Below are 24,852 nucleotides of genomic sequence, written 5' to 3'. Positions count from 1 at the left end.
AGACGGCCTCTCAAACAGAGGACTCCGGTAAGAACAGAGGTGGGGGGCTCTGTATTTACGTGCATGAGGACTGGTGCAACAACAGCAAGATCAGAGAGACTCACTGCTCCCCTGATATTGAGTACATGTTTGTTAGATGCCGGCCGTATTTTCTCCCAAGAGAGCTAACTGTTGTGGTCATCACCGCTGTTTACATCCCATCGGATGCACTCACTCTCCTGCTGAATGTCATTAATGAACAGCAGCAGACCCACCCTGATGGAGTTCATATTATAGCTGGGGACTTTAATAAGGCCAATTTAAAGACTGTACTGCCAAAGTTTCATCAGCAGTCATCCCTGCCTGCCTGAAATCCGCCACAATCCTCTCCATCCCGAAAAAGTCACCCGCATCCAGCCTCAGTGACTATGGCCCTGTTGCCCTCAAACCCATTGTCATGAAGTGCTTTGAGAGACTGGTCCTTCAGCACATAAAAGACTGTCCCCCCCACACTCGACCCACCAGTTCGCACCCTAGGCCTCCCGCGCCTCACATGCAGATGGATCAAGGACTTTTTGGCCAACAGACCCCAGACTGTGGGACTCGGCCCTCACCTTTCCTCCACCCGCAGTGTGAGCACCGGATCACCACAGGGCTGCGTGCTGAGGCCCCTCCTGTACTGCCTACACCTACGACTGCAGTCCGGCCCATGAGAACAACATCATCGTCAAGTTTGTGTCAGTGGTCGGCCTGATCTCACAGGGAGATGAGGCAGCCTACAGGGAGGAGGTCCAGAGGCTGACGACCTGGTGATCCGACAACAACCTGGCCCTGAACACGCAGAAAACAAAGGAGATCATTGTGGACTTCAGGAGGAGTAACCTGCCCCCCCCCCCCCCACATCAACGACGAATGTCCACAAATTCAGGTTCCTTGGAGTCCAGATCTCCGACAACCTCTCCTGAACAGCCTGTCATAACACTTCCTGAGAGTCTTCAGGAGGAACAACCTGGACAGAGAGCTGCTGCTGGCCTTCTACCGCTCGTCCATCCAGAGCCTGCTGACCTACTGCATCTCCACCTGGTACGGGAGCTGCACTGAGGCTTGCAACATCATCAAGGACAGTTTACATCCCGGTGCTCAGCTGTTTGACCTGCTGCCCTCTGGCAGCCCTCTGACGCTACAGGTGCATCAAAGCAAAAACAGACTGAGAAACAGCTTCTTCCCAGGAGCCATCACCACCCCTCAGACATACAACAAGCCGGGTCATTAGCGTAATGCAAATGTGCAATATTTCCATCACTGCCTCTGTCACTACCTCGAAAACATATTTATTATAACTCACATTCATATGTGACTTTTACTCATTTGTATATACCATTTATCATTTGCACTAAAACCCACTAAAATGAATACATATTCTGGTGTCTGTGCAATACATATCTGCTCCTGTGCAGTATTATGTGTATATCTTGTATGTATCTATCTGTTGAACTGTCTTTTTTACTTTTACTTTTTGTACACTTTTTTAACTTAACTTTTGCACTGAAAGGAGAAGATCTCCAATCTCGTTACATCTTTGTATAATGACAATAAAGGCCCGAAAAGGAAAAAAAAAAGATTATGTTTCACAGCTGGCCTGGGAACGCCTTGGTGTCCTCCCGGTGGAGCTGGAGGAAGTGGCCGGGGACCGGGAAGTCTGGGCTTCGAACCCGGATAAGCGAAGGAAAATGATTGGATGGATGGAAAAATGGGGGTCGACAATACAGTAATGTTTGGCAAAACCTTTTTAAAAAAAAAAAGATTTTATATCTCCAATTTTTTAAGGAAATTTTCTGAACCCGCAGGGTCCAAAACTGTAAGATAAATTACACATTTTATCAGATTTGCAATTTATTTTCAACATTCTTTCAGTGATGAAGATCCAAAATTGTAGCACTTTTGCTGGTGATACATTTCATGTTCAAGTTTAAGCAGAAGTCTGCACTCCACTTTCAACATCATTTTTCTTACTAGTATTTTTGTCTCAAAAACTAATTGTAAAAGGGAGCAGCAGAGTATGTTTTTTTTGTTTGACACAGAACAATGTTTAAATGTTATAAGATAAGGAAACATGCAATGTAAACCTAGAGAATAATCCATCAACCCCTGAATGTGCTTACATTGCAGTCAATAAATACATTACCGGTAATTGCAGGTGGTATTGTTAAGCAGAAGAGGAATATTGTCAAGGTCACTCCTTATACAGTATTCAGTCAACACTGAGCAGGCTTCACCTTCCCTCATTGGAGTTGATGTGTGCATAAACAGTGTAATCAAGAATAAACTAATCATCTCTCGCGAGAGGACTTAAGTCTACTCTCTATTAGTCTGTAAGTCTACTCTACTCTCCCTGTGCCCAAAGGTTTGCAAAGAGGCAACTGATGGCCGTTGACTGTAGAAAAAAGTATGAATGCACAAACCTCTGAATGAATGAATGAACTTTGTGGATTTAAAGCATCTTAAATATATAACTGGCTTTGTGTACAATACATATGGAAACCATAAATCCATCCATTTTCTATATTGCTTGTCCTCATTAGGATGAGGCTAACCCGGCTGATTTGGGGATACACCCGGGACTGGTCGCCAGTCCATCAGATATACATGGACAAACAACCATTCACACTCACACGATGGACAATTTTGTGCATGCTTTCGGAATATGGGAAGAAGCCAGAGTACCCGGAGTCACTTCCATGTCAGCATGTCCCACTGGAGATTCGAACCCGGATCTCCAGATTGTGAGGCAGACATGCTTGCCATTAATCCACCATGCTGTCTTGGCAGCGTACAGTATATAATGTATCTATCATGTAATCTATCATGTATTGGTACTGAGTTGACAAGCTCGTCATGAGTTCACTGATTCACGTAGTTCACTGGCTAACTGCCAAAGAAAGAGCTTGTAGTCCAGTGCGGCCGATATACTGTATGTTTCCGTTTCTGTCTCTAAATTCAGTCAGTGCAGCTTAAACACCAGCGTGTCTCATACACTGTAAATTACTTAGATCTCTCAGCTCGACTTCGGCATTCATACCTGAATGCCGTCCGTGCCAGGCTGCTGCAGAAGTTTGACCGTGCGCGTATGTGCCGTCGCCTGTCTGCGCCCGTCATGCCAGGTCAGGTTGCTGCCTCCCGAGCGACGTGGCAGCTGGTAGCTCAGCTCTTCAGCAGACAGTGTGTGCTCCAGGGAGGCGCGGCAAAAACTGAAGCTGGAAGCCGCTGTGAAAAGGCCGACAGGGAGGAGAGAAAAATTGAGACGTACGGAATACTTTCCTTTCATGTAAGGAACAATAGCAGCAGAATACAATATTGTAAAAGGTTAAAGTACCTGCATTCATTATAGATTACATGCAAGGGAACAATGTTGGTGATGGTCAAGGGCAACAGTGCTATGATGCAAGTTTACTTACTTCATCTGGATATGAGCTGGAGTGCATATTGTTCGACTAATAATAGGCCATCCACAAAAAAGTATTGTGTATTAATGTACAGTATTTTAGGAGAAACGTAGGAGTGAAGCCACGGAATTGGAACCACAAAGTCTTCTGAATGCCTTATATTTCTACTGAAGTTCATTTTGCCATTTTATGTTTGATGAAGTTCAATTGTGGCCACATTTGAACAAAATAGTATTATTGATGAATTAATTATAAAATAGGGTTGGCTGATGTAGACCTTAGCATATATCACAATATTTTTAGGATGCATCACAATATGACGATATAAATTTTAATTCAGCGTCTTGTACAAAAAGCTACAAACCTTAAGCCATATCATGAAATACACTTGTTTCAAATGGTAAAGCACATGTATTTATTAGTACGAAACTAGCTAACCCTTCTAATAGGATGACAGCCTCTGCACACATTGCTGCTAAATCAACCAACTGTAATGTCTGTGCTCGTGATTAAGGAAGATGCAGTCAGCCATGCAATTCCAACTGGCCAGATGAGAATCTCAAGCTGAACTTGCTGTAATAATCCAGGATGAAGTCTTTCACCTTATGACACTTTGTTTTGTTTCCGCATGTAAACCCATGTCACATTTTGTAGGCAGGTAACAGAACCTTAATATCGAATCTCAAATGAACTGGGGGCCAGTGCAAGTTGGCTAGTACTGGAGAAATATGGTTGAATTTACACGTCCTCGTGAGGAGTTGCTTTTAAAATGAGATATTGGAAGGCAGGACGTGACAAATACATGGCATTGGCTCTCTGCTCCAGTGATGGAGAGAATAGGCCATATTGTCAAGGTTCGGCATGTCTGTGTTGCGGTGCGACCCCAGGATGCAGAGAGCAGGACCAAAAGCAAGTAAAAATATTTATTTTTGCTATGATTGCAGCAGCAGGAAAAAGGCAACTCAGGTAGCAGAATGACAAACTAACAATGATCCAACAAAAGGGAGATGCACACACCTGAACTAAATACAAACACAAATTAGGGACAGGTGTGAATGATTGGGGCAACGAAGGAAAACAGGGCAAAGTAGGAAGTTCCATACAAAACAAGGGTGTCAAAAATGAAAACTAAAGCCCAGACAGGAAACACAAACAAACTGTCACGAGGGAACCCACACAGGGCGTGACACATATCTTAGCAATGTTGCAATGATGCAAAAATGCATTTTGGTAACATTCTTAATGTGCTTTTGAAAGGATAGAGTCAAACCAAACATGACATATTTGTTACTGAGTCACACTGGGTAATTATGCTAGGCTGTGGTGTCCTTAAACAGGCCACTGTTTAGCTGGGCAAATAAGTAACATCTCTGTTTTGTCAGGGTTTAAGAGTAAAAACTTACAGGACATTGTAAGAATATATTAGTCATATATTAGCATGCTAATCGTAAAAATTACATGATCTGTGTGGTCGATAACATGGCTATGGTATATACTGTATGTATACACAGTGATAATAAATATGATATTGGTCATATGTAAACATAAATGTATTTCCCTGTGAGCCAACATATTATGTACTTGTGATAAACTTTATCTCCTGTATCCTCTAGACCAGAGGTGCTCACACTTTTTCAGCATGCGAGCTACTTTTAAAATGACCGAGTCAAAATGATCTACCCACTACAAAAATGCAAAACATCTATTTATTTTCAAATGTATTGAGGATTATTTGTACGTACAATGTATGTTGATGTACCGTACATAACCAAATGAGCCAATATTGCAAAACACACATAATTAACTATTAACATTTTTTGTAATTACCTGAGTTTACTTTGATGACTTGCACTGAATTGAATCAGCCAGGGATGCATAGTCCGGACAGTAGCTGCTGATAGCCAGGTTAGCCAGGCAAACGCACTTCGAAAAAGACATTGTGAAAAAAAAAAGTCCACCTCCCATTCCGTATGGAAGTGATATGTTTTTGCCTTTTTACTTGGTCCAGCTACTTCACTCATTTTAGTGACCATAAACTTTAGCGAGGGCTTAAAATCTGACGCAATTCGCCGACTAGCTTAGCACTTTGCATCGTTGTTTACGCATGAGCGGTGACCTAAAGGTCAAAATTCAGTTGTCATCTGACTGGTTCTCATGTATGTCAATCAAGTAACGGGGATGGATGATAGGCTGACATCGTAAGTTCTGCTGCACTTAGAGACGTTGTTTGATTTGATTGGTCACCCGAAGGGCAACATTCAGTTGTCATCTGAATGGCTGCCCTGTACATCAATCAAGTGACGGCATTGATGCTAGGATGATATTTTTTTAATGTCACGCCGCGATCGACCAGTACCACCTCCGCGATCGACCGGTAGATCGCGATCGACTTAATGAGGACCCCTGCTCTAGAGTGTTATTTGAATGTAGTTATACAGAGCCCAAATGATAAAGAATGCAAGTCTCCCTTTTTCAGGACGGCCACCTGTAATGGATTCAATCAATCACACTGTAAAATAAATCTTAGACGGTGAATCTAAAAATGAAAATTTCCTGTGCTAACAACATCCATTGTCTAATATCAATAAGACACGGCTCCAGATTAGAGCAGTCCTGTGGGTCAGTTAGCTTTAATGGCAAATTACATTACAGTGTTGTCAGCATAACAGTGAAAGCTAATCTTATGTTTGCAAACGTCATCGAGCATCAGCGTGTAAATATTGAACAGAAGAGGGCCAAACACTGATCCTTGTGGACACCCACAGTATTCAGGTCACATTATAATTAACTACAATGTGTCCGATTCAGGAGGTAAGTCTAAGTTTCTAAGTCAAGAAAGTCCCGGACTGGTAGCACCATTACATGTTTTAAGGTGTTTAACGATATTGAAGAAAGCACTGTGATCTCGGAATAATAAGGAGATAAAGAATATCACTTTGCGAGGGCTGATTCAGTAGAGTGGTTCACCCTAAAACCAGACCGAAGAGATTCAAATAAATTGCCGTGGCCATGTGATTATTTAAAAACAACCTTAACAAAAAATAATAATGCAAATCCTTTACTAAAAGTATGTTGTTGAAACTCAGTGTTTCTCAAAGAGTGGGGTGTCAGGAGGAGTGTGAGAAGCAGGGAGGATTCAATATTGAATGTATTACATTTGTTGTACTCAATATCAATTTGACTTTTGAATTGTATGCTTCACTGCTCTCCATTTTGTAGCATTTTGCTCTTTTTAGTTCGAGTTCAATCTGTACAATAGATATCAGGTTTATCGAGAGTAAGTCTCCATACAGACCATTGACATCTAACTCTTCAAGTCAGCAGCTGCGAGAAGACAGAGCCTGTCTAGTCATGGCCAGTCATGGTGGCCGGAAAAAAAAAAGAGTGGAGATGAGAACAAGAAAGCACGAATCACTAATGTTGCTGCTTCGATGTAGACAGTTTCTGCTGCCTTTTTAACTCCTTTCCCCTCAGAATTTCCTTCTGCCTTTTTCCAGCTGGCAGGTCTTTTGGGTCATTGGGACTAACCAGTGTAATTATTGCCAGTCAAACTGTGGAGGCGGGGACAGGAGGAAGAAACGTGGGAGGCAAACACGCCAACCCCAAAGACCTGACAGTCGTAAAGAAAGAGAGACTGACAGACAAGAAACAGCAAGAGACGTTTCTATTTATCTCTTCTACATTTATGCAGTTTTCCAATTGGTTATATCTTGGTGACATCTTGATATCTGATATCTTGATGAACAAATGCAGCAACATTGCATGTCTGTCACGTTCCGGCTTGGAGGTGTGGCGTCCCGCCGTGAAAAAGGTGAAGCTGGAACAGGAGGCGTGGCGTCCCGCCGTGGAAAAGGTGACGCCGGAACAGGACGCGTGAGCCCTGGGTCTTGGCTGGACTGTGGAGCAGAGGAAGAGGAATGTGAGTCTTGGACAAGAGGTAATGTACCGGACAGCACATCCCGGTTAGCCGGAAGAACCAGTTGTGCTGGAGGTCCGGCGGGCTGTTCCTCCTCGGGCGACCAGCAGAGGGCATCATCCCCACACTCCTTGGACGGGGTGTGATGTGCGTCCTCCGACGCACGGCTGGTCGTACCAGCCCCCCTTCCGAAGGCGGATTCCAGACGCTGTAAGCTGCTGGACGTGGAACCAAGGAAGGGAGGAGGGGGACCTGGAAGAGGGTTTTGAGTTCTGCCTGCTCTGCTGCCCGGACCGGGGAATGACCTCAGAAATAGTTTGGGCTCTGGGGGGGTCTGCAGCGTCAAGCCGCTGGGCAAGGGAGCCCCTGGGTCTGCGCGGCTTGGGCGCGGAAGGAATCTGGGACACCACACAACTTGGCACGGGGGCTGGGTCTTGGAACCACGGGGGCTGCGTGGTTTGGGCACAGGAGGACTCTGGGGCGTTACGCAGCTTGGCACGGGAGCCGGGGTTTGGGAACCCTTGGGGCTGCGTGGTTTGGGCACAGGAGGACTCTGGGGCGTCACACAGCTTGGCACGGGAGCCGGGCTTTGGGAACACTTGGGGCTGCGTGGTTTGGACACAGGAAGGGAACGCGTGCCGTGCTCCTCTTCGTGTTGCACGGGAGGCAACAAGGATCCGGAAGGGGGCGGCAGGAGATCGGCGTGCTTACGGGGAGTGGGAGCCTTCTTGTGCTTGTTCGTAGGCCGGCACTTGGAAGCAGCGTGAGCCATGCGGTGCACCCGGGGTTTGCATGGAGGTGAGGAAGGAGACGGCCTCACGTCATGACTCCTCGCTGAAGCCAAAGAAAGAACTTAAGATGAAGATGAAGAAGGTGGAAAACACTGTTGAATTCAAGATAGTACTCCTAGCAAAGTCCAAAGGTAGCATCTGTTACAATAGCATTGTAATGTAAAGTTTCCTAGTTACCGCAAGTCTGCCACTCTCTGAGCAAGGCCTGTGGCCCACTGGGCATTGCAGGTGGGCATAGCAGAGCCATTAATAACAATGTGAAGGCTGCACAGATCACCTCAAAGCCATACAGAGACTCCAGCAGAGACCAACCGCTAGGCCATGCAGTGCACAGGCAACACCACCAGAGCCCACATCAGACTTTAACCTAAAGGAGCCTAAGGGAAGTGGAGGAAGTGGTGAGCAGAGCAAGATCAAGCTCAGCCCCAGGCCTAAGTGGTGTTTTTAAGGTTTATAAGAACTACCCGAAACTACTCCATGGGCTTTGGAAGGCCTTGAAGGTGATCCGGAGGAGGAGGAAGGATGATCTCCTTGCTCAGTGTGGAGAGCAAAACCTTCTTCAGCATTGTGGCCAAGAGCGGCCAATTTCCTGTCAAGCAATAAATACGTTCACACATCCATTGGAATGGGAGGAATACCCGGAGTCCCCGGTTGCCTGGACCATATAGGGGTGGTAAACCAGCTCATCAGGGAGGCAAAAGCCAGCAGAGGTGACTGTACTGTGGCTGGATCTCACCAAAGCTTATGGCTCAATTCCCCATAAGCTGGTGGATGTCACACTGGAAAAACACCATGTACCGCAGAAGGTTAAATACATCATCCTGGATTATTACAGCAAGTTCAGCTTGAGAGTCTCATCTGGTCAGCTGACATCTGACTGGCACCAGCTGGAAGTGGGTATAATCACTGGTTGTACCTTATCAGTGACACTCTGTGCTGGCAATGAACATGTTGGTCAAGGGAGCAGAGGCAGAATGCAGAGGTCCACTCAGTAAGTCTGGAGTAAAGCAACCACCAATCAGAGCTTTCAGCTCTCACGGTGACAACAACAACTGGGGCTAGGAGGATCATGGCATGGGCGTGCATGAGTTTCAAGACTGCAAAGTCCGGTCCTCTGTTCTAAGAATGGGGAAGGTCTGAGACAGCTTCCGCTTCAGGCTAGGAGAAGAGCTGATCCTGTCACAGAAGCCAGAGAAGTAAAGTGAAGAACTAGATGTCCATGCAAAAGAAATCGATCTTTCCCAGAACCCCTTTGTTGCCAACATTGATGAAGGCCAGCCTTCTTATCAGTGTGAGCTGGCTGGCTTACAGAACTGTGATATTCTGACAGAAGCAGGGTCTACTAAGCTAGTCAACTAGAATCTTCAAGCTGATCGGCAGAGTGGATCAGTGTTTTAAAGCATGTATCGGCCGGTGTCGATACCGTCCTTTTTCACTGATATCGTCCAATACCGATCTGTGGCCGATCGATAGGAACACCCCTAGTACGAGCTGTTGGACAACAGCCGGCATAGCCGAGGACATCTATGTTGGGTCTTCTGGTCGATCACAAAAGCATTATGGATAGATCGCATGGCATTGAAAAAAAAATTTTGCCACCAGCCTAGCATCCGTCGTCACAATGACATCTGACCTGACCTTTCTCTGACACACGGGTCACATTTGTCAGTCTACAATTGCTTTACCGAAGAAGGAAAATGTGCAGCGCTATTTCCGGACTGTTCATAAAAACTATGACGCCGAGTTCCCTCCGAAAAGCGAGCTGAGAAGGAGAAAGGTGAAGGAACTAAAATCCCAGCTGTGTGGACAGGAGCCATTTTTCCACACAGCTAACTTCCCTGTGCATCCCTGGCTGATTCCATCCAGTGCAAGTCATTAGAGTAAGGTAATGACAAAAAAATGTACAGAGTACTGTGTATTGTGCAATATAGATGCAGTAATACAAGGTACACCAGCATATACTGTATATAAAAATAATTCTCAATATATTTATAAATACTGTTTTTTACATTTTTAGTAGGTGGTAGATCATTTTGACTCAGTTATGTCATAAGTAGCTTATTTCTTAAATATGTCAACTGCTTTGGGTTTTGTAAGTTTAGGTTTTTGTCTGACCTTTTGGAACAGGTTAATGACAAAAAACAAGATTCCAATGTAATAGCTTTTTTAATTAGTAGTGTGCCTCGCTGATAAAAAAATAAAAGTGTAAAACCCACAAGACATTGGACTGTGGAAAAGCGTAACAATAGGGCTGCATAGTGCAACTAATTCAACTGGCATATGCGCCTAGAAATTAGATTTTGCGAGTGGGAAAGAATAAAAAGGGAGCACTCCTGCAAGTACAATTTTCAACCCTTTCATTAGAATTTTTTCCCCCCTAACATAAGTCCATACAAAGTGAACCACACACAGCAGGATAATAATACAAATATAGAAACTTATGATCAATCCATGTCAATTTCAGACTTCAACTAACCTACTGTACAGACGTAAGCTCCACACATTTCCGGTAAAACAGCACCCACTTCCGGTTTATACCCTGCCCACTCCGAGTATTGGCACGGAGCTCGGCGGTGGATGTGCCATCTGTTGCAGCATGCAACGGGAACAAAGGGTCATCTTTGATAGATACATCGCTAGAAATGTTATAATAATAATATGGGCTGTCATGCCAAATGGCTAGCTAAACACGGATTGCTGTCACTCGTCTTTCTAGCCTATCAGTAAGTAAACCCATAGTTTGTTTTTTTTCAGAAAAAAGAGGGTGCGTTATTGACACATTATTTCCACATTTCCGTATATAAAATGATGTCATGGGCCCCAGGACTTGTTTTACACTTGTGTCCTACAGAAATAACCTGCAAGCGAGATGTTATCTGGCAACCTCAAATATATGTAGTTTTAATTTTGTTTCTTTTTAATAGTTTCTTTCTTTGGCTTGGAACCATAATCCCCCAAGAAATACAGTTGGAAAAAATTATCAGTTAGTAACTTCTCAAGACAGGGTGGACCAGGGCCGTATCCTGCAGTTTGGCTGGGGCAACAATGGAACTCAGTCAGGTCTTAGAACGTGCCCCCTGTGCTCAAGAGTGATTAGTGTCCTCACTGGTCACAATCTTGAGTCATCTGTCACCTTTCTGTCTCAAAACCAAGCACTTTATCAGCTTGGACAAGTGCCAAATCTACTATGTCCTATTCGTCACTAACTGGGGTTGAATTATCACCCTCTGCACAGTGACTCTAACGACTTCTAGAAGTAAGACGTAAAAGAATTATGTTTGGGGAAAATGATATGCTGGTGATGCTCAGGTTCCATCCAAGTTCTGTTCCTAGACGGTGATGTAAGTTGAGTTGAGGTGTACATCGGATCTTATATCTAAATTAGCACTAAATTAACTTCTATGTCACTCACACTGTATACAGAACATGAGGGTCATTAAATACAATAATGAAACACTAAAAAACTACCAATAAAAAGTCCACTACACTGCTTGATTATTGCTGTCGTTTTCACAGGATCAGTTACCTGGCCAGTTATGTGTACTGCTAAGTGTTAAAGAGTTTTGCGATTTCCAGTTGTCTGTGAATGTGACATGAATCGGGGGACAGCTGCGTGAAGACAGAACAGTTGAGTTTCCTGATTTTCTTTCCTGTATTTCAGCCAACAATAGCCTCTCTAAACAGACCACCTCATCGTTATATGACAACGTCCAGACATATGTTATAATTTGGGATGGGTTTCAATTAGATTTTAAATGATATTGGTCCCTTCAACAGTGCCCAAACTGGTACTTTATTTGTTTAAAATTTGGTAAATTGGTAAAACAAGCATATGGGCTTTGTTTGGTTTGAAATAAGCTATGAAAATAAAAGTTGGAAAATTAGTAGCATTTTGAAAAAACCTTGGTGAACGCTAACATAGCCAGTAGTACATTTAAACATTTACACTGCATGTATGTGATCAGTATCGGTATCGGCCAATTTCACTAATGGATTATCGTATCGGTACCAAAGACAACTGGGATAGGCTCCAGCATGTCCATGACCCTCATGAGGATAAGCGGTATCGAAAATGGATGGATGGGTGTCGGTATAAAATCCTGACTGGAACAAGAACTAGCAAGAATTTGTACTTGTACTCCATCCACTGTAACTACTGCCTGTTAGCACTGGATGTGTTGGAAGATGTTCCATTCCAAAGGTGGGATCCACTGTGAAATCTTTCGTTTATCTGACACCATGACTATGCTCATGCCCATTCATGGCCATTCATTTTCAATTGGAACATTTTCACAGAAAATATGAACTTACACTAAATGTGGGAATTCTGAATAGGTGAGCTGAACGTTTTGATGTGGGATTTGTTTGAATTGGTTAAGAATGGAGAAGCAGTTAGCAACAAAAACGAGGCAGAATAAGAAGTTGAAAGAAGAAATTATCAAATACCACAGGGCTTATCGCTTTTAATGGAATGCAAAAGTTTTCCGACCTCATCTACATTTATCCTCTTAAATTGAAAACTACACAGTTTATCTTTCTAATCTTGTTCTTTATAATAGAATTTGACAGTCGACCATCAACATCTGTCATCTGATCTCTCATCAAATTGACTTTATTCATAAAAAAAGTATTAAAGTAATTAGCAATATCCACTGGTTTAGTTATAAAAACAATCTCTACCTCCATGAACGAGGGCACCTTACCCATTTTATTCCGACCAGTGTTCTTCCAATTTTCTTCCAGTCATTTTTACATTCCTGAAATTTGCATTGATAGTAATCTTTTTTCTTTTGTCTATTCATTTTAGTTATTTTATTCCTAAGAGCTGGATACTCTTGCCAAGCGACAGGGCAACCAGATACCACCGCAGAGTGCTTCAGTAAATCTCTCTCTTTAATAAACTTTTTAGCTCATCATCCATCCAGGGGGCTTTGATCTTCCTAACAGTATACTTTTTCATGGGGGCATGTTTGTCACAAAGGTTTTGCAAAAATTGACAATGCAGACTCTACATCATTACATTCAAAAACCAAATCCCAATTCACCTTTCTTATGTCTTAAACAAAATTGTCCTCAGAAAAACCATGATGGATTGGTGATGACCATGTTTTGTGTTGTTGCTGTGGACAACGCAACAGTGAAACGTGTGCAATGTTGGAATTGACACATCCTGTTGTTTGACTATTGTTGGCATAGTCAGGTTGGCAATAAAGACTGTGGTTCTCTGTTGAGAATTACAAGATGTTAATTGTGTTGTGCCATATGGAAAAGAATATATACCGGTATCCTAATATAGGTGATTGACAGACTGTAATCTGATTACGTGAAAATACTGAGTGAAATGTGTCCCCATTCAAAGTATTCAACTAGCATGACCATTATGTCATTTCCAAAAGACAAATTTTGTTTGTATTGAATGCATCACATCTATTAACATCTAAATCAGGTTAAGAACAAACAGAGTGGATGTGGATTACGTTTCTGTGGGCTCCAAACTGCTGGAGAGGGGCAGTGGTTAATACCAGGATGTGTCAACATGCTTCCTAAAGTGGCACAAAGAACGAAAAGTTGGACTAATACCTGTTGTGAGCTAATACGTTGGGTAACTCATTTTATCAGGACCCAGTTTATTAAACAGTACGTTCAGTCAGTCAGTCATTCATTCATTCATTCACTCATTTATTTTCTATACCACTTATCTTCACTGGGATCATGGGGGTATGCTGGTGCCTATCCCAGCTGACTTCACACACACAAGAGGTGGGTATACACTGGACTGGTCGCCCGTCAATCACAGAAACAGCACGTTCCTGTGTAATATCACCGTGGAGATAAACTGACACAGAAATTACGTTTGCTGAAGTGAATATGATGAAGAAGATGGATGGTAAATAATGTAATGCGAGTTTTCCAGGTGTGTTTATTTTGGTTTTTGAATAAACTAATGTAGTGTGCATATACAGTTGAAAATGTGAAACTCGTTAATAGTTTTGTTGTTGCGAACTGATATTTGAAACGTACTTATGTTTTATTGTTGATTACTAAAGAAAGGAGAAAGAAAAGAAAGAAGCAAACTGTCACGGTATGGCATGGCGGCGTTGCGATGCGACCCTAGGATGCAGAGAGCAGGACCAAGTGCATTTAAAAAGTCTTTTTGCAAGAACAATTGCGCATAAGCAGCAGCAACGCAGCCAACAAACGGCAACCAAATGACAATGCTCCAACAAGAGGAGCAGTGCACCTGAATTAAATAGACAACATAATTAGCGGTAGGTGCGTGTAACAAGAAAATAATGGCAGAAAGGAACAACAAAGGAAGTGACTACAAAATAAGGGCATGGAACCAAGAACTAAGGCATAGAAAAGAAACTAAACAAACTGTCACGTTTTTTTTCTGATGGAAGATGAAAGAGTCTAATCTTTTGGTACATATCATGTCTATAGAGCCCAAGAACATAATATTCTTAGTGCCTTGAAAAATCAGTAGAAATGGCTGATAGCAAGAGGTTGTGAATTTCGTGCTATATGCCCCTATACCCATATTCTACTTTTAATATCAAAATTCCACAGGACCAATTTATACAGATGAATAGCTGACTTCCTCAGACCAATCCAAGCACTTTGTTTGATAAAGGTCCATGAGGCAGACCAGCTCAATGCTATTTTACAAACAGTTCCGCGGGCCGGGTAAAATTGCAGCGTGGGCGTATTTGGCCCGCAGTCCTGAGTTTGACACTTGCTCCTGCCAGCTTTCATATGCATGCATCAGCATCATAAAGTTATTTCAGGTGATTATTTTTTCAACTAATTAATCATGATTAATCACCTTTACAACTATGTCTGCCCATGTTTACTGTATTTAATCAATATGCAGGGTGGTTTTTACCCCCCACTACCATCGCAGTGTTTTGTCCAGCTGTGCTACACGTACTGTATACTGTCTTTAGAACCATGGCATCAGTGGTACAGGAAGGAATGGGATCATGTACTTTATTTTAGGCATCTGTGGCACAGTGCAATGGTGTATTTCAGCAGCACCATTTTGGCATCAGATTAATCTCAACCAAGCACCTCTTATTCAACTGAAAAAGGGCATTTCTATTCGCTGTTCTAAAAGAATCGTTATCCTCAGTCTTGCAAAACTTAATCATAAGTTGATTTCAAGCCAGTAGCTCACATTAAACCTGATCTGAAATTGCAGCTTCAGGCAACAACCGCGGCAACTCACAACATGCCTCTGGAACAGCTATAAATGATCTGCATTTGTTTGTGTTGTAATATGTTGGATGTAAAGCACAGGCCTGTTTGCAACTCCTCCACTCCTCTGTACCTGACTCTACCCTCAGGAGTGAGCCATGAAATGACAATTTGGAGAGCATGCTGGGAGATATATGTAAAACCCTGGGTTTTTTCCCATGACGCATCGCAGTCCATTATCCACTCTGACATGAGACATTGTTGCAAAGGCTGGGGCTGAGGTTTACTTTTCACAAGCTATTACTGTCACTGGGCCATGCATGTATGGGCACCCACAAAGCAGGCTGATAGAGGATAACACACTAACTATCATCAGGACACAGGCGAGGAAAACGGCAACTAAATCTGTGTACAAATACGTGTGTTAGTCAAAGCTGGCAAACTCATGCATATGTGAATGTGACTCACAAAGACAGCATGAGAACTCAGGCCTCCACACATCTGTATAATTATCTTCTACTTAGGTTTGGACCAATGGGTCTGAGTGGTGCTACACAGACCCTACAAGCAAGCGTGCGGATGGCGCCTGGATTCTGGATTGAAACCGCAGGGCACTTATGGCTCACAATGTACTGAAGTTCTAGAATGCAAGTGGAGTTGCCAGTTCTGCTATAATACTGGTCATTAATAATTTTTAAGATGTTCCTTTGTAAATGGCTGGTTGTTGGGATCATCCATTGCAGGTAAATATATCATATAACAGACCAACACAGGGATAGATGGTAAGTCAAATGAAGTTTATAGGATTTACAGAAAGTCTGCAATCATTATTTCAAAAAAAGTAGGCAGTTGTGTGTGTGTGTGTGGGGGGGGGGGTGAGAGGCTTTTCATTTCAATGCAGACCTACCAACATGTACAGTATGTCACAAAAGTGAGTACACCCTTCACATTTCTGCAAATATTTTATTATATCTTTTCATGGGACAACACTGAAGAAATGAAACTTTGCTACAATGTAAAGTAGTCAGTGTACAGCTTGTATAACAGTGTAAATTTACTGTTCCCTCAAAATAACTCAGACCTTAATGTCTAAACTGCAGGCAACAAAAGTGAATACACCCCTAAGTGAAAATGTCCAAATTGGGCCAAAATTGTCAATATTTTGTGTGGCCACCATTATTTTCCAGCACTGCTTTAACCCTCTTGGGCATGGAGTTCACCAGAGCTTCACAGGTTGCCACTGGAATCCTCTTCCGCTCCTCCATGATGACATCACGGAGCTGGTGGATGTTAGAGACCTTGTGCTCCTTCACCTTCAGTTTGAGGATGCCCCACAGATGCTCAATAGGATTTAGGTCCGGAGACATGCTTGGCCAGTCCATCACATTCACCCTTAACTTCTTTAGCAAAGCAGTGGTTGTCTTGGAGGTGTGTTTGGGGTTGTTGTCATGTTGGAATACTGCCCTGCGGCCCAGTTTCCGAAGGGAGGGGATCATGCTCTGCTTCAGGATGTCACAGTACATGTTGGCATTCATGGTTCCCTCAATGAACTGTAGCTCCCCAGTGCCGGCAGCACTCATGCAGCCCCAGACCATGACACTCCCACCACCATGTTTGACTGTAGGTAAAACACACTCGTCTTTGTACTCCTCACCTGGTTTCCGCCACACACGCTTGACACCATCTGAACCAAATAAGCTTATCTTGGTCTAATCAGACCACAGGACATGGTTCCGGTAATCCATGTCTTTAGTCTGCTTATCTTCAGCAAACTGTTTGCGGGCTTTCTTATGCATCATCTTTAGAAGAGGCTTCTTTCTGGGATGACAGCCATGCAGACCAATTTGATGCAGAGTGCGACGTATGGTCTGAGCACTGACAGGTTGACCACCCATCCCTTCAACCGCTGCAGCAATGCTGGCAGCACTCAGGCGTCTATTTTCCAAAGACAACCTCTGGATATGACGCTGGGCACATGCAGTCAACTTCTTTGGTCGACCATGGCGAGGCCTGTTCTGAGTGGAACCTGTGATGTTAAACCGCTGTATGGTCTTGGCCACCGTGCTGCTGCTCAGTTTCAGAGTGTTGGCAATCTTCTTATAGCCTAAGCCATCTTCGTGTAGCGCAGCAATTCTTTTTTTCAGATCCTCAGAGAGTTCTTTGCCATGGGGTGCCATGTTAAACTTCCAGTGTCCAGTATGAGAGAGTGTGAGAGTGATAAAACCAAATTTAACACACATGCTCCCCATTCACACCCGAGACCTTGTAACACTAATGGGTCACATGACACTGGGGAAAGAAAATGGCTAATTGGGCCCAATTTGGACATTTTCACTTAGGGGTGTATTCACTTTTGTTGCCAGCAGTTTAGACATTAAGGTCTGTGTATTGAGTTATTTTGAGGGGACAGTAAATTTACACTGTTATACAAGCTGTACACTGACTACTTTACATTGTAGCAAAGTTTCATTTCTTCAGTGTTGTCCCATGAAAAGATATAATAAAATATTTGCAGAAATGTGAGGGGTGTACTCACTTTTGTGACATACTGTATGTACAAATTTGACTCTTGAATATGCTCTCCATTTGTTTCATTTTTTACTGTCGTATTGTACACATACAGTGCATCCGGAAAGTATTCACAGCGCTTCACTTTTTCCACATTTTGTCATGTTACAGCCTCATTCCAAATTGTATTAAATTAATCTCTTACCTCAAAATTCTACACAAAATACTCCATTATGACAATGTGAAAAAAGGTTTTTTTGACATGTTTTGAATTTATTAAAAATGGAAAACAAAAAAATCACATTTACATAAGTATTCACAGCCTTTGCCATGAAGCTCAAAATTGAGCTCAGGTGCATCTTTTTTCCACTGATCATCCTTGAGATCTTTCTACAGCTTAACTGGAGTCCACCTGCAGTAAATTCAGTTGATTGGACATGATTTGGAAATATAATAACTGTCTAAGGTCCCACAGTTGACTGTGCATGTCAGAGCACAAACACCAAGCATGAAGTCAAAAGAACTGTCTGTAGACCTGCGAGACAGGATTGTCTTGAGGCACAAATCTGGGGAAGGATACAGAAACATTTCTGCTGCTTTGAAGGTCCCAATGAGCACAGTGGCCTCCATTATTCGTAAATGGAAGACGTTTGGAACCACCAGGACTCTTCCTAGAGCTGGCCGGCCTTCTAAACTGAGCGATCGGGAAAGAAGGGCCTTAGTCAGGGAGGTGACCAAGGCCCCGATGGTCACTCTGTCAGAGCTCCAGCGTTCCTCTGTGGAGAGAGGAGAGCCTTCCAGAAGCACAACCATCTCTGCAGCAATCCACCAATCAGGCCTGTATGGTAGAGTGGCCAGACTCCAGTTTTTGTTATGCCATTTGGAGCGACTGGACCGTAGCAAGAAGAAGAACAGAAAAGAAGAAGAGAAAGGTGGGGGGGGGGGGCAGTAGAGGGAGAGACAAAAACAGCAGCAACAAGAATTCCCATAACAACAACAGTGACAAACAGAACAGTTAAATGTCAATGATGGCTAAGGGTCATAATGGAGATGATATCAGTGAAATGAAACAGTTCAACTTACCAGTAGCAATAGTAACAATAAAGACATGAACCGTGATAGTAAACACAATTACAGCCATACGATTACAGTAATTAAAATCTCACTGCTTGACATCATTATTACTGTAATAATAGCATACCAATAGCATATAAACATCAGGGATAAAATGGTAGATTGTATAGAGAAGCACCCATGTGCTGTGAGTGTCCATATGGAGGTGTGTTGTGTATGTGAATGCGAGTGTGTGAATGTGTAATTGTCACTGAGAATGACAAAAGGAGAGAGACTGTCTTCTACCACCCAGCAAGCCCCGCCCCGCGCAGCCAGGTCAAGCCCCCACCGCCAGAGATCCTCCAACCCCGTGGGTGTGGGCAAAGCCAGGGCCGACTCCCCAAGACCCGCCCCCAAAGCAACTCCCCAAAGAGACCAGCAAGAGGCCATAGAGGAGCAATCCCAACCGGCAACAGGGCGCCAGCAGGCCGGAGGAGAGCCGCACCCCCGAGACCAGCGGGAGACCATACCCCACTAGGGCAGAAGGGCATCGAAGGCCACACACCCGTGGGCACAGGGGCGGAAGGGAGCCCGTCCACGGCCGGAGGCACCGCCCCCCGCCCCCCACACACCCCCAGGAAGCAGAACCCGGCCCGCCCCAGGTAGCCCCAGGCCTGACCACCGACATAGGACCGCCCCGGCCAGGACAGGAGAGGCCCGGGCACACTGCCCCATGGAGGACCGGGCGGTATAGATCAGGGGTCGGCAACCTTTACTATGAAAAGAGCCATTTTACCCAATGCCCACTGAAGAAAAATAGCCTGGAGCCGCAAAACATATATTATGTTTAAAACAACATTGGAGGGAATTTGGGGGTATCAAAGTAGTTCAGATAAGAAAAGACGAGTTGGAGTACTCTTGCTAGTATTGGAGATAAACTTACATAAATGTATGTGTAAACTACTGTAAACGTAAAAACAAGTTCCCATGCCGCTGTTTTTAAATTATCTCGAATTTATTTTTTAGATTTGTAGGTAAGTATTACTTGTTTTTCTTCATGTACTGAACTGGATAGCAGTCAGAACTCACTCAGGATGCATTCATGGTCTCAGACAAAGTTGGATTTTTTAAAACTCATTACAAAAGACGTGCATTTTCCCCACTCGGGTGTTAAAAATATTCAAGCATCGCAAAGGGAGCCACAATAAAGAGGCTGAAGAGCCACATGCGGCTCTGGAGCCGCAGGTTGCTGACCCCTGGTATAGATGGAACGCCCTGCGCCAGACCCCCGCAGAGCCCCCCCCCCCCGTATATCTATATGGCCATATACACACACACACACACCCACATATATATATATATATATATATATATATAATTATAATAAAACTAATCATTATTTATCTAAGTATTTAAAACAATTAATACATAAAATAATCTCAGACACACGCGCACACCCCATCCACTCAATACACACACACGCAAGCACACACTGTGGACGTCCCCGGGTGGGGCGTCCGGGGCATCACAGGGCGGGGGACCCAGGGGTCCCAGACCCACAACCAGGCCCCGAGCCCAGGGAGGTACGGACCGCCAAGGCATAGCACCCCCAGACTCCCCTCGACCACGGCATCAGGGCTACGACAGTGTGGCAGACAAAGGAGCGGGCGAGGGGAGAAGGACCGCACATGAGCAAGCGGAGGGGGCAAGCAGGCAAGTGGTGAGGCGCTCCACCGCGCCGGCCGACACCCGCCGGGCAGCTCACCCCCGTGAGGGAGAGCCATAGCTCCAAGTCATGGGGAGGCCAGGCACCAGAGCCGAGGAGTTAAGACCAGCGCAAGGCCACCGACAGACCCCACCATCCACCGGGAGGGCCAACCGCCCCCCGCCCCCAGAACCCACCCACGTACCTGAGAACCATCCCCAACGAGCCCTAAGGCAAGACTGGGGATGGGCAAAGACAGGGACAGCGATGCAGCAGAGCATAGGACCAGTGGCAGCAGACACCCAAGCGCCCGGAAGAGTACCACCCCCCTTTCACTATTTGACAGTAATAATTCAAAGTCGTGGAATTGAAGCTCACATTTTCCATTTAACAATTTAGTGTTTCTTTACAGCTGCTCCCTGTAGTGGTTAAATGTACTATACAGTGAAGAAAATAAGTATTTGAACACCCTGCTATTTTGCTATTTCTCCCACTTAGAAATCATGGAGGGGTCTGAAATTTTCATCGTAGGTGCATGTCCACTGTGAGAGAGATAAACTAAAAAGAAAAATCCAGAAATCACAATGCATGATTTTTTAACAATTTATTTGTGTGATACAGCTGCAAATAAGTATTTGAACACCTGTGTATCATCTAGAATTCTGACCCTGAAAGACCTGTTAGTCTGCCCATTAGAAGTCCACCTGCACTCCATGTATCATCCTGAATCAGATGCACCTGTTTGAGGTCGTTAGCTGCATAAAGACACCTGTCCACCCCATACAATCAGTAAGACTTTAACTTGTAACATGGCGAAGACCAAAGAGCTGTCCAAAGACACCAGAGACAAAATTGTACACCTCCACAAGGCTGGAAAGGGCTACGGAGCAATTACCAAGCAGCTTGGTGAAAAAAGGTCCACTGTTGGAGCTATCATTAGAAAATGGAAGAAGCTAAACATGACGGTCAATCTCAATCGGAGTGGAGCCCCATGCAAGATATCACCTCGTGGGGTCTCAATGATTCTAAGAAAGGTGAGGAATCAGCCCAGAACTACACGACAGGACTTGGTCAATGACCTGAAAAGAGCTGGGACCACCGTTTCCAAGGTTACTGTAGGTAATACACTAAGACGTCATGATGTGAAATCATGCATGGCACGAAAGGTTCCCCTGCTTAAACCAGCACATGTCAAGGCCCGTCTTAAGTTTGCATATGACCATTTGGATGATACAGAGGAGTCATGGGAGAAAGTTTTATGGTCAGATGAGACCAAAATAGAACTTTTTGGTCATAATTCCAATAAGCGTGTTTGGAGGAAGAAGAATGAAGAGTACAATCCGAAGAACACCATCCCTACTGTGAAGCATGGGGGTGGTAGCATCATGCTTTGGGGGTGTTTTTCTGCACATGGGACAGGACGAGTGCACTGCATTAAAGAGAGGATGACTGGGGCCGTGTATTGTGAGATTTTGGGGAACAACCTCCTTCCCTCTGTCAGAGCATTGAAGATGGGTCGTGGCTGGGTCTTCCAACACGACAACGACCCGAAGCACACAGCCAGGAAAACCAAGGAGTGGCTCCGTAAGAAGCATATCAAGGTTCTAGCATGGCCCAGCCAGTCTCCAGACCTGAACCCAATCGAAAATCTTTGGAGGGAGCTCAAACTCCGTGTTTCTCAGCGACAGCCCAGAAACCTGACTGATCTAGAGAAGATCTGTGTGGAGGAGTGGGCCAAGATCCCTCCTGCAGTGTGTGCAAACCTGGTGAAAAACTACAGGAAACGTTTGACCTCTGTAATAGCAAACAAAGGCTACTGTACCAAATATTAACATTCATTTTCTCAGGTGTTCAAATACTTATTTGCAGCTGTATCACACAAATAAATTGTTAAAAAATCATGCATTGTGATTTCTGGATTTTTCTTTTTAGTTTATCTCTCTCACAGTGGACATGCACCTACGATGAAAATTTCAGACCCCTCCATGATTTCTAAGTGGGAGAAATAGCAAAATAGCAGGGTGTTCAAATACTTATTTTCTTCACTGTATGTGTGGATTAGCAGATCTTTGGCAGATCATTCATTCATTATGTGATGCACTCAATTGTAATCTGATGAATGTTCAAATGAAATAAAACCATTACCATTTTCTCCCGTTTATCATCACGAGGGTCACAGGGGTCCTGGAGCCTATCCCAGCTGTCTCTGGGCAAGAGGTGGGGTTCACCCTGGACTGGTGGCCAGCCAATCACAGGGCACATATAGACAAACAACCATTCCCACCCACATTCATACCTAAGGACAATTTGGAGTGGCCAATTAACCTAGCATGTTTTTGGAATGGGGGAGGAAACTAAGGATTGACCGAAACATTGGCCGGCCGATATATCGGGCAGATATTTGCGTTCTTTACTTGAATCGGTATCGGCCGATACGCGCAAGGGTTCGCCGATATATTTTCCGCCGCATGATTTACAGACAGGCATTCGCCGGGCAGCTATGTGTTGCCGGGGACCCTGCAACACACGCAGTCGCGGCACCCCGCCGCCACATCATAAAAGGGACTTTCAACTTTTAATTAGCCTCAAACAGTTAGGCTAACATGAACGCCAAGTAAAAGAATAAGACCGCTAGGCATAACAGTTTAAGTCATGGTGTGACAACAAGAAAGCCCCAAAAACATCACATACCAACGCAACAGACGAATAAAAGCACTCTCACTAGTTGAGCAGACCAATAATGAACAACTATGCAACTTTAACTAAAAACTGACGAACTATTTACATTGATGGTGCCGCAAAGCACCCTGGGAACCAGGAAGTGCTCCAGTGGCTAGAATATATTTTAGTTTGTGGGTCTGAAAACCAGGAATGCTGCTGAATGCTTCATCTTTAAAAGTGCCAACCGTTGGAATTAGGGAGCTGTTGATGAAGTTGGAGGATAATATGTATATATATGAGTTGATAATAAATATATATATATATATACAGTGAAGAAAATAAGTATTTGAACACCCTGCTATTTTGCTATTTCTCCCACTTAGAAATCATGGAGGGGTCTGAAATTTTCATCGTAGGTGCATGTCCACTGTGAGAGAGATAAACTAAAAAGAAAAATCCAGAAATCACAATGCATGATTTTTTAACAATTTATTTGTGTGATACAGCTGCTAATAAGTATTTGAACACCTGAGAAAATGAATGTTAATATTTGGTACAGTAGCCTTTGTTTGCTATTACAGAGGTCAAACGTTTCCTGTAGTTTTTCACCAGGTTTGCACACACTGCAGGAGGGATCTTGGCCCACTCCTCCACACAGATCTTCTCTAGATCAGTCAGGTTTCTGGGCTGTCGCTGAGAAACACGGAGTTTGAGCTCCCTCCAAAGATTTTCGATTGGGTTCAGGTCTGGAGACTGGCTGGGCCATGCTAGAACCTTGATATGCTTCTTACGGAGCCACTCCTTGGTTTTCCTGGCTGTGTGCTTCGGGTCGTTGTCGTGTTGGAAGACCCAGCCACGACCCATCTTCAATGCTCTGACAGAGGGAAGGAGGTTGTTCCCCAAAATCTCACAATACACGGCCCCAGTCATCCTCTCTTTAATGCAGTGCACTCGTCCTGTCCCATGTGCAGAAAAACACCCCCAAAGCATGATGCTACCACCCCCATGCTTCACAGTAGGGATGGTGTTCTTCGGATTGTACTCTTCATTCTTCTTCCTCCAAACACGCTTATTGGAATTATGACCAAAAAGTTCTATTTTGGTCTCATCTGACCATAAAACTTTCTCCCATGACTCCTCTGTATCATCCAAATGGTCATATGCAAACTTAAGACGGGCCTTGACATGTGCTGGTTTAAGCAGGGGAACCTTTCGTGCCATGCATGATTTCACATCATGACGTCTTAGTGTATTACCTACAGTAACCTTGGAAACGGTGGTCCCAGCTCTTTTCAGGTCATTGACCAAGTCCTGTCGTGTAGTTCTGGGCTGATTCCTCACCTTTCTTAGAATCATTGAGACCCCACGAGGTGATATCTTGCATGGGGCTCCACTCCGATTGAGATTGACCGTCATGTTTAGCTTCTTCCATTTTCTAATGATAGCTCCAACAGTGGACCTTTTTTCACCAAGCTGCTTGGTAATTGCTCCGTAGCCCTTTCCAGCCTTGTGGAGGTGTACAATTTTGTCTCTGGTGTCTTTGGACAGCTCTTTGGTCTTCGCCATGTTACAAGTTAAAGTCTTACTGATTGTATGGGG

The 24,852-nt window shown here is 44.1% G+C and overlaps 1 protein-coding gene across 1 annotated transcript in view; it reads right to left on the bottom strand.

The window, feature by feature from the left end:
* The window catches only part of LOC131104315 (sterile alpha motif domain-containing protein 10), a 74,362-nt gene that overhangs the window by 37,342 nt on the left and 12,168 nt on the right, over nt 1–24,852 (bottom strand). Inside the window, exon 2 of the mRNA XM_058051355.2 lies at nt 3,059–3,243. Coding sequence (XP_057907338.2) covers nt 3,059–3,243 — 185 coding nt within the window. The remainder of the gene's footprint in view (nt 1–3,058; nt 3,244–24,852) is intronic.

This window comes from Doryrhamphus excisus, linkage group LG15 (assembly GCF_037039965.1).
Source record: "Doryrhamphus excisus strain RoL-2023G ecotype Guam linkage group LG15, RoL_Dexc_Guam_v1.1, whole genome shotgun sequence".
Lineage (NCBI taxonomy): Eukaryota > Metazoa > Chordata > Actinopteri > Syngnathiformes > Syngnathidae > Doryrhamphus > Doryrhamphus excisus.
This window is presented reverse-complemented; position numbering and strand designations above follow the sequence as displayed.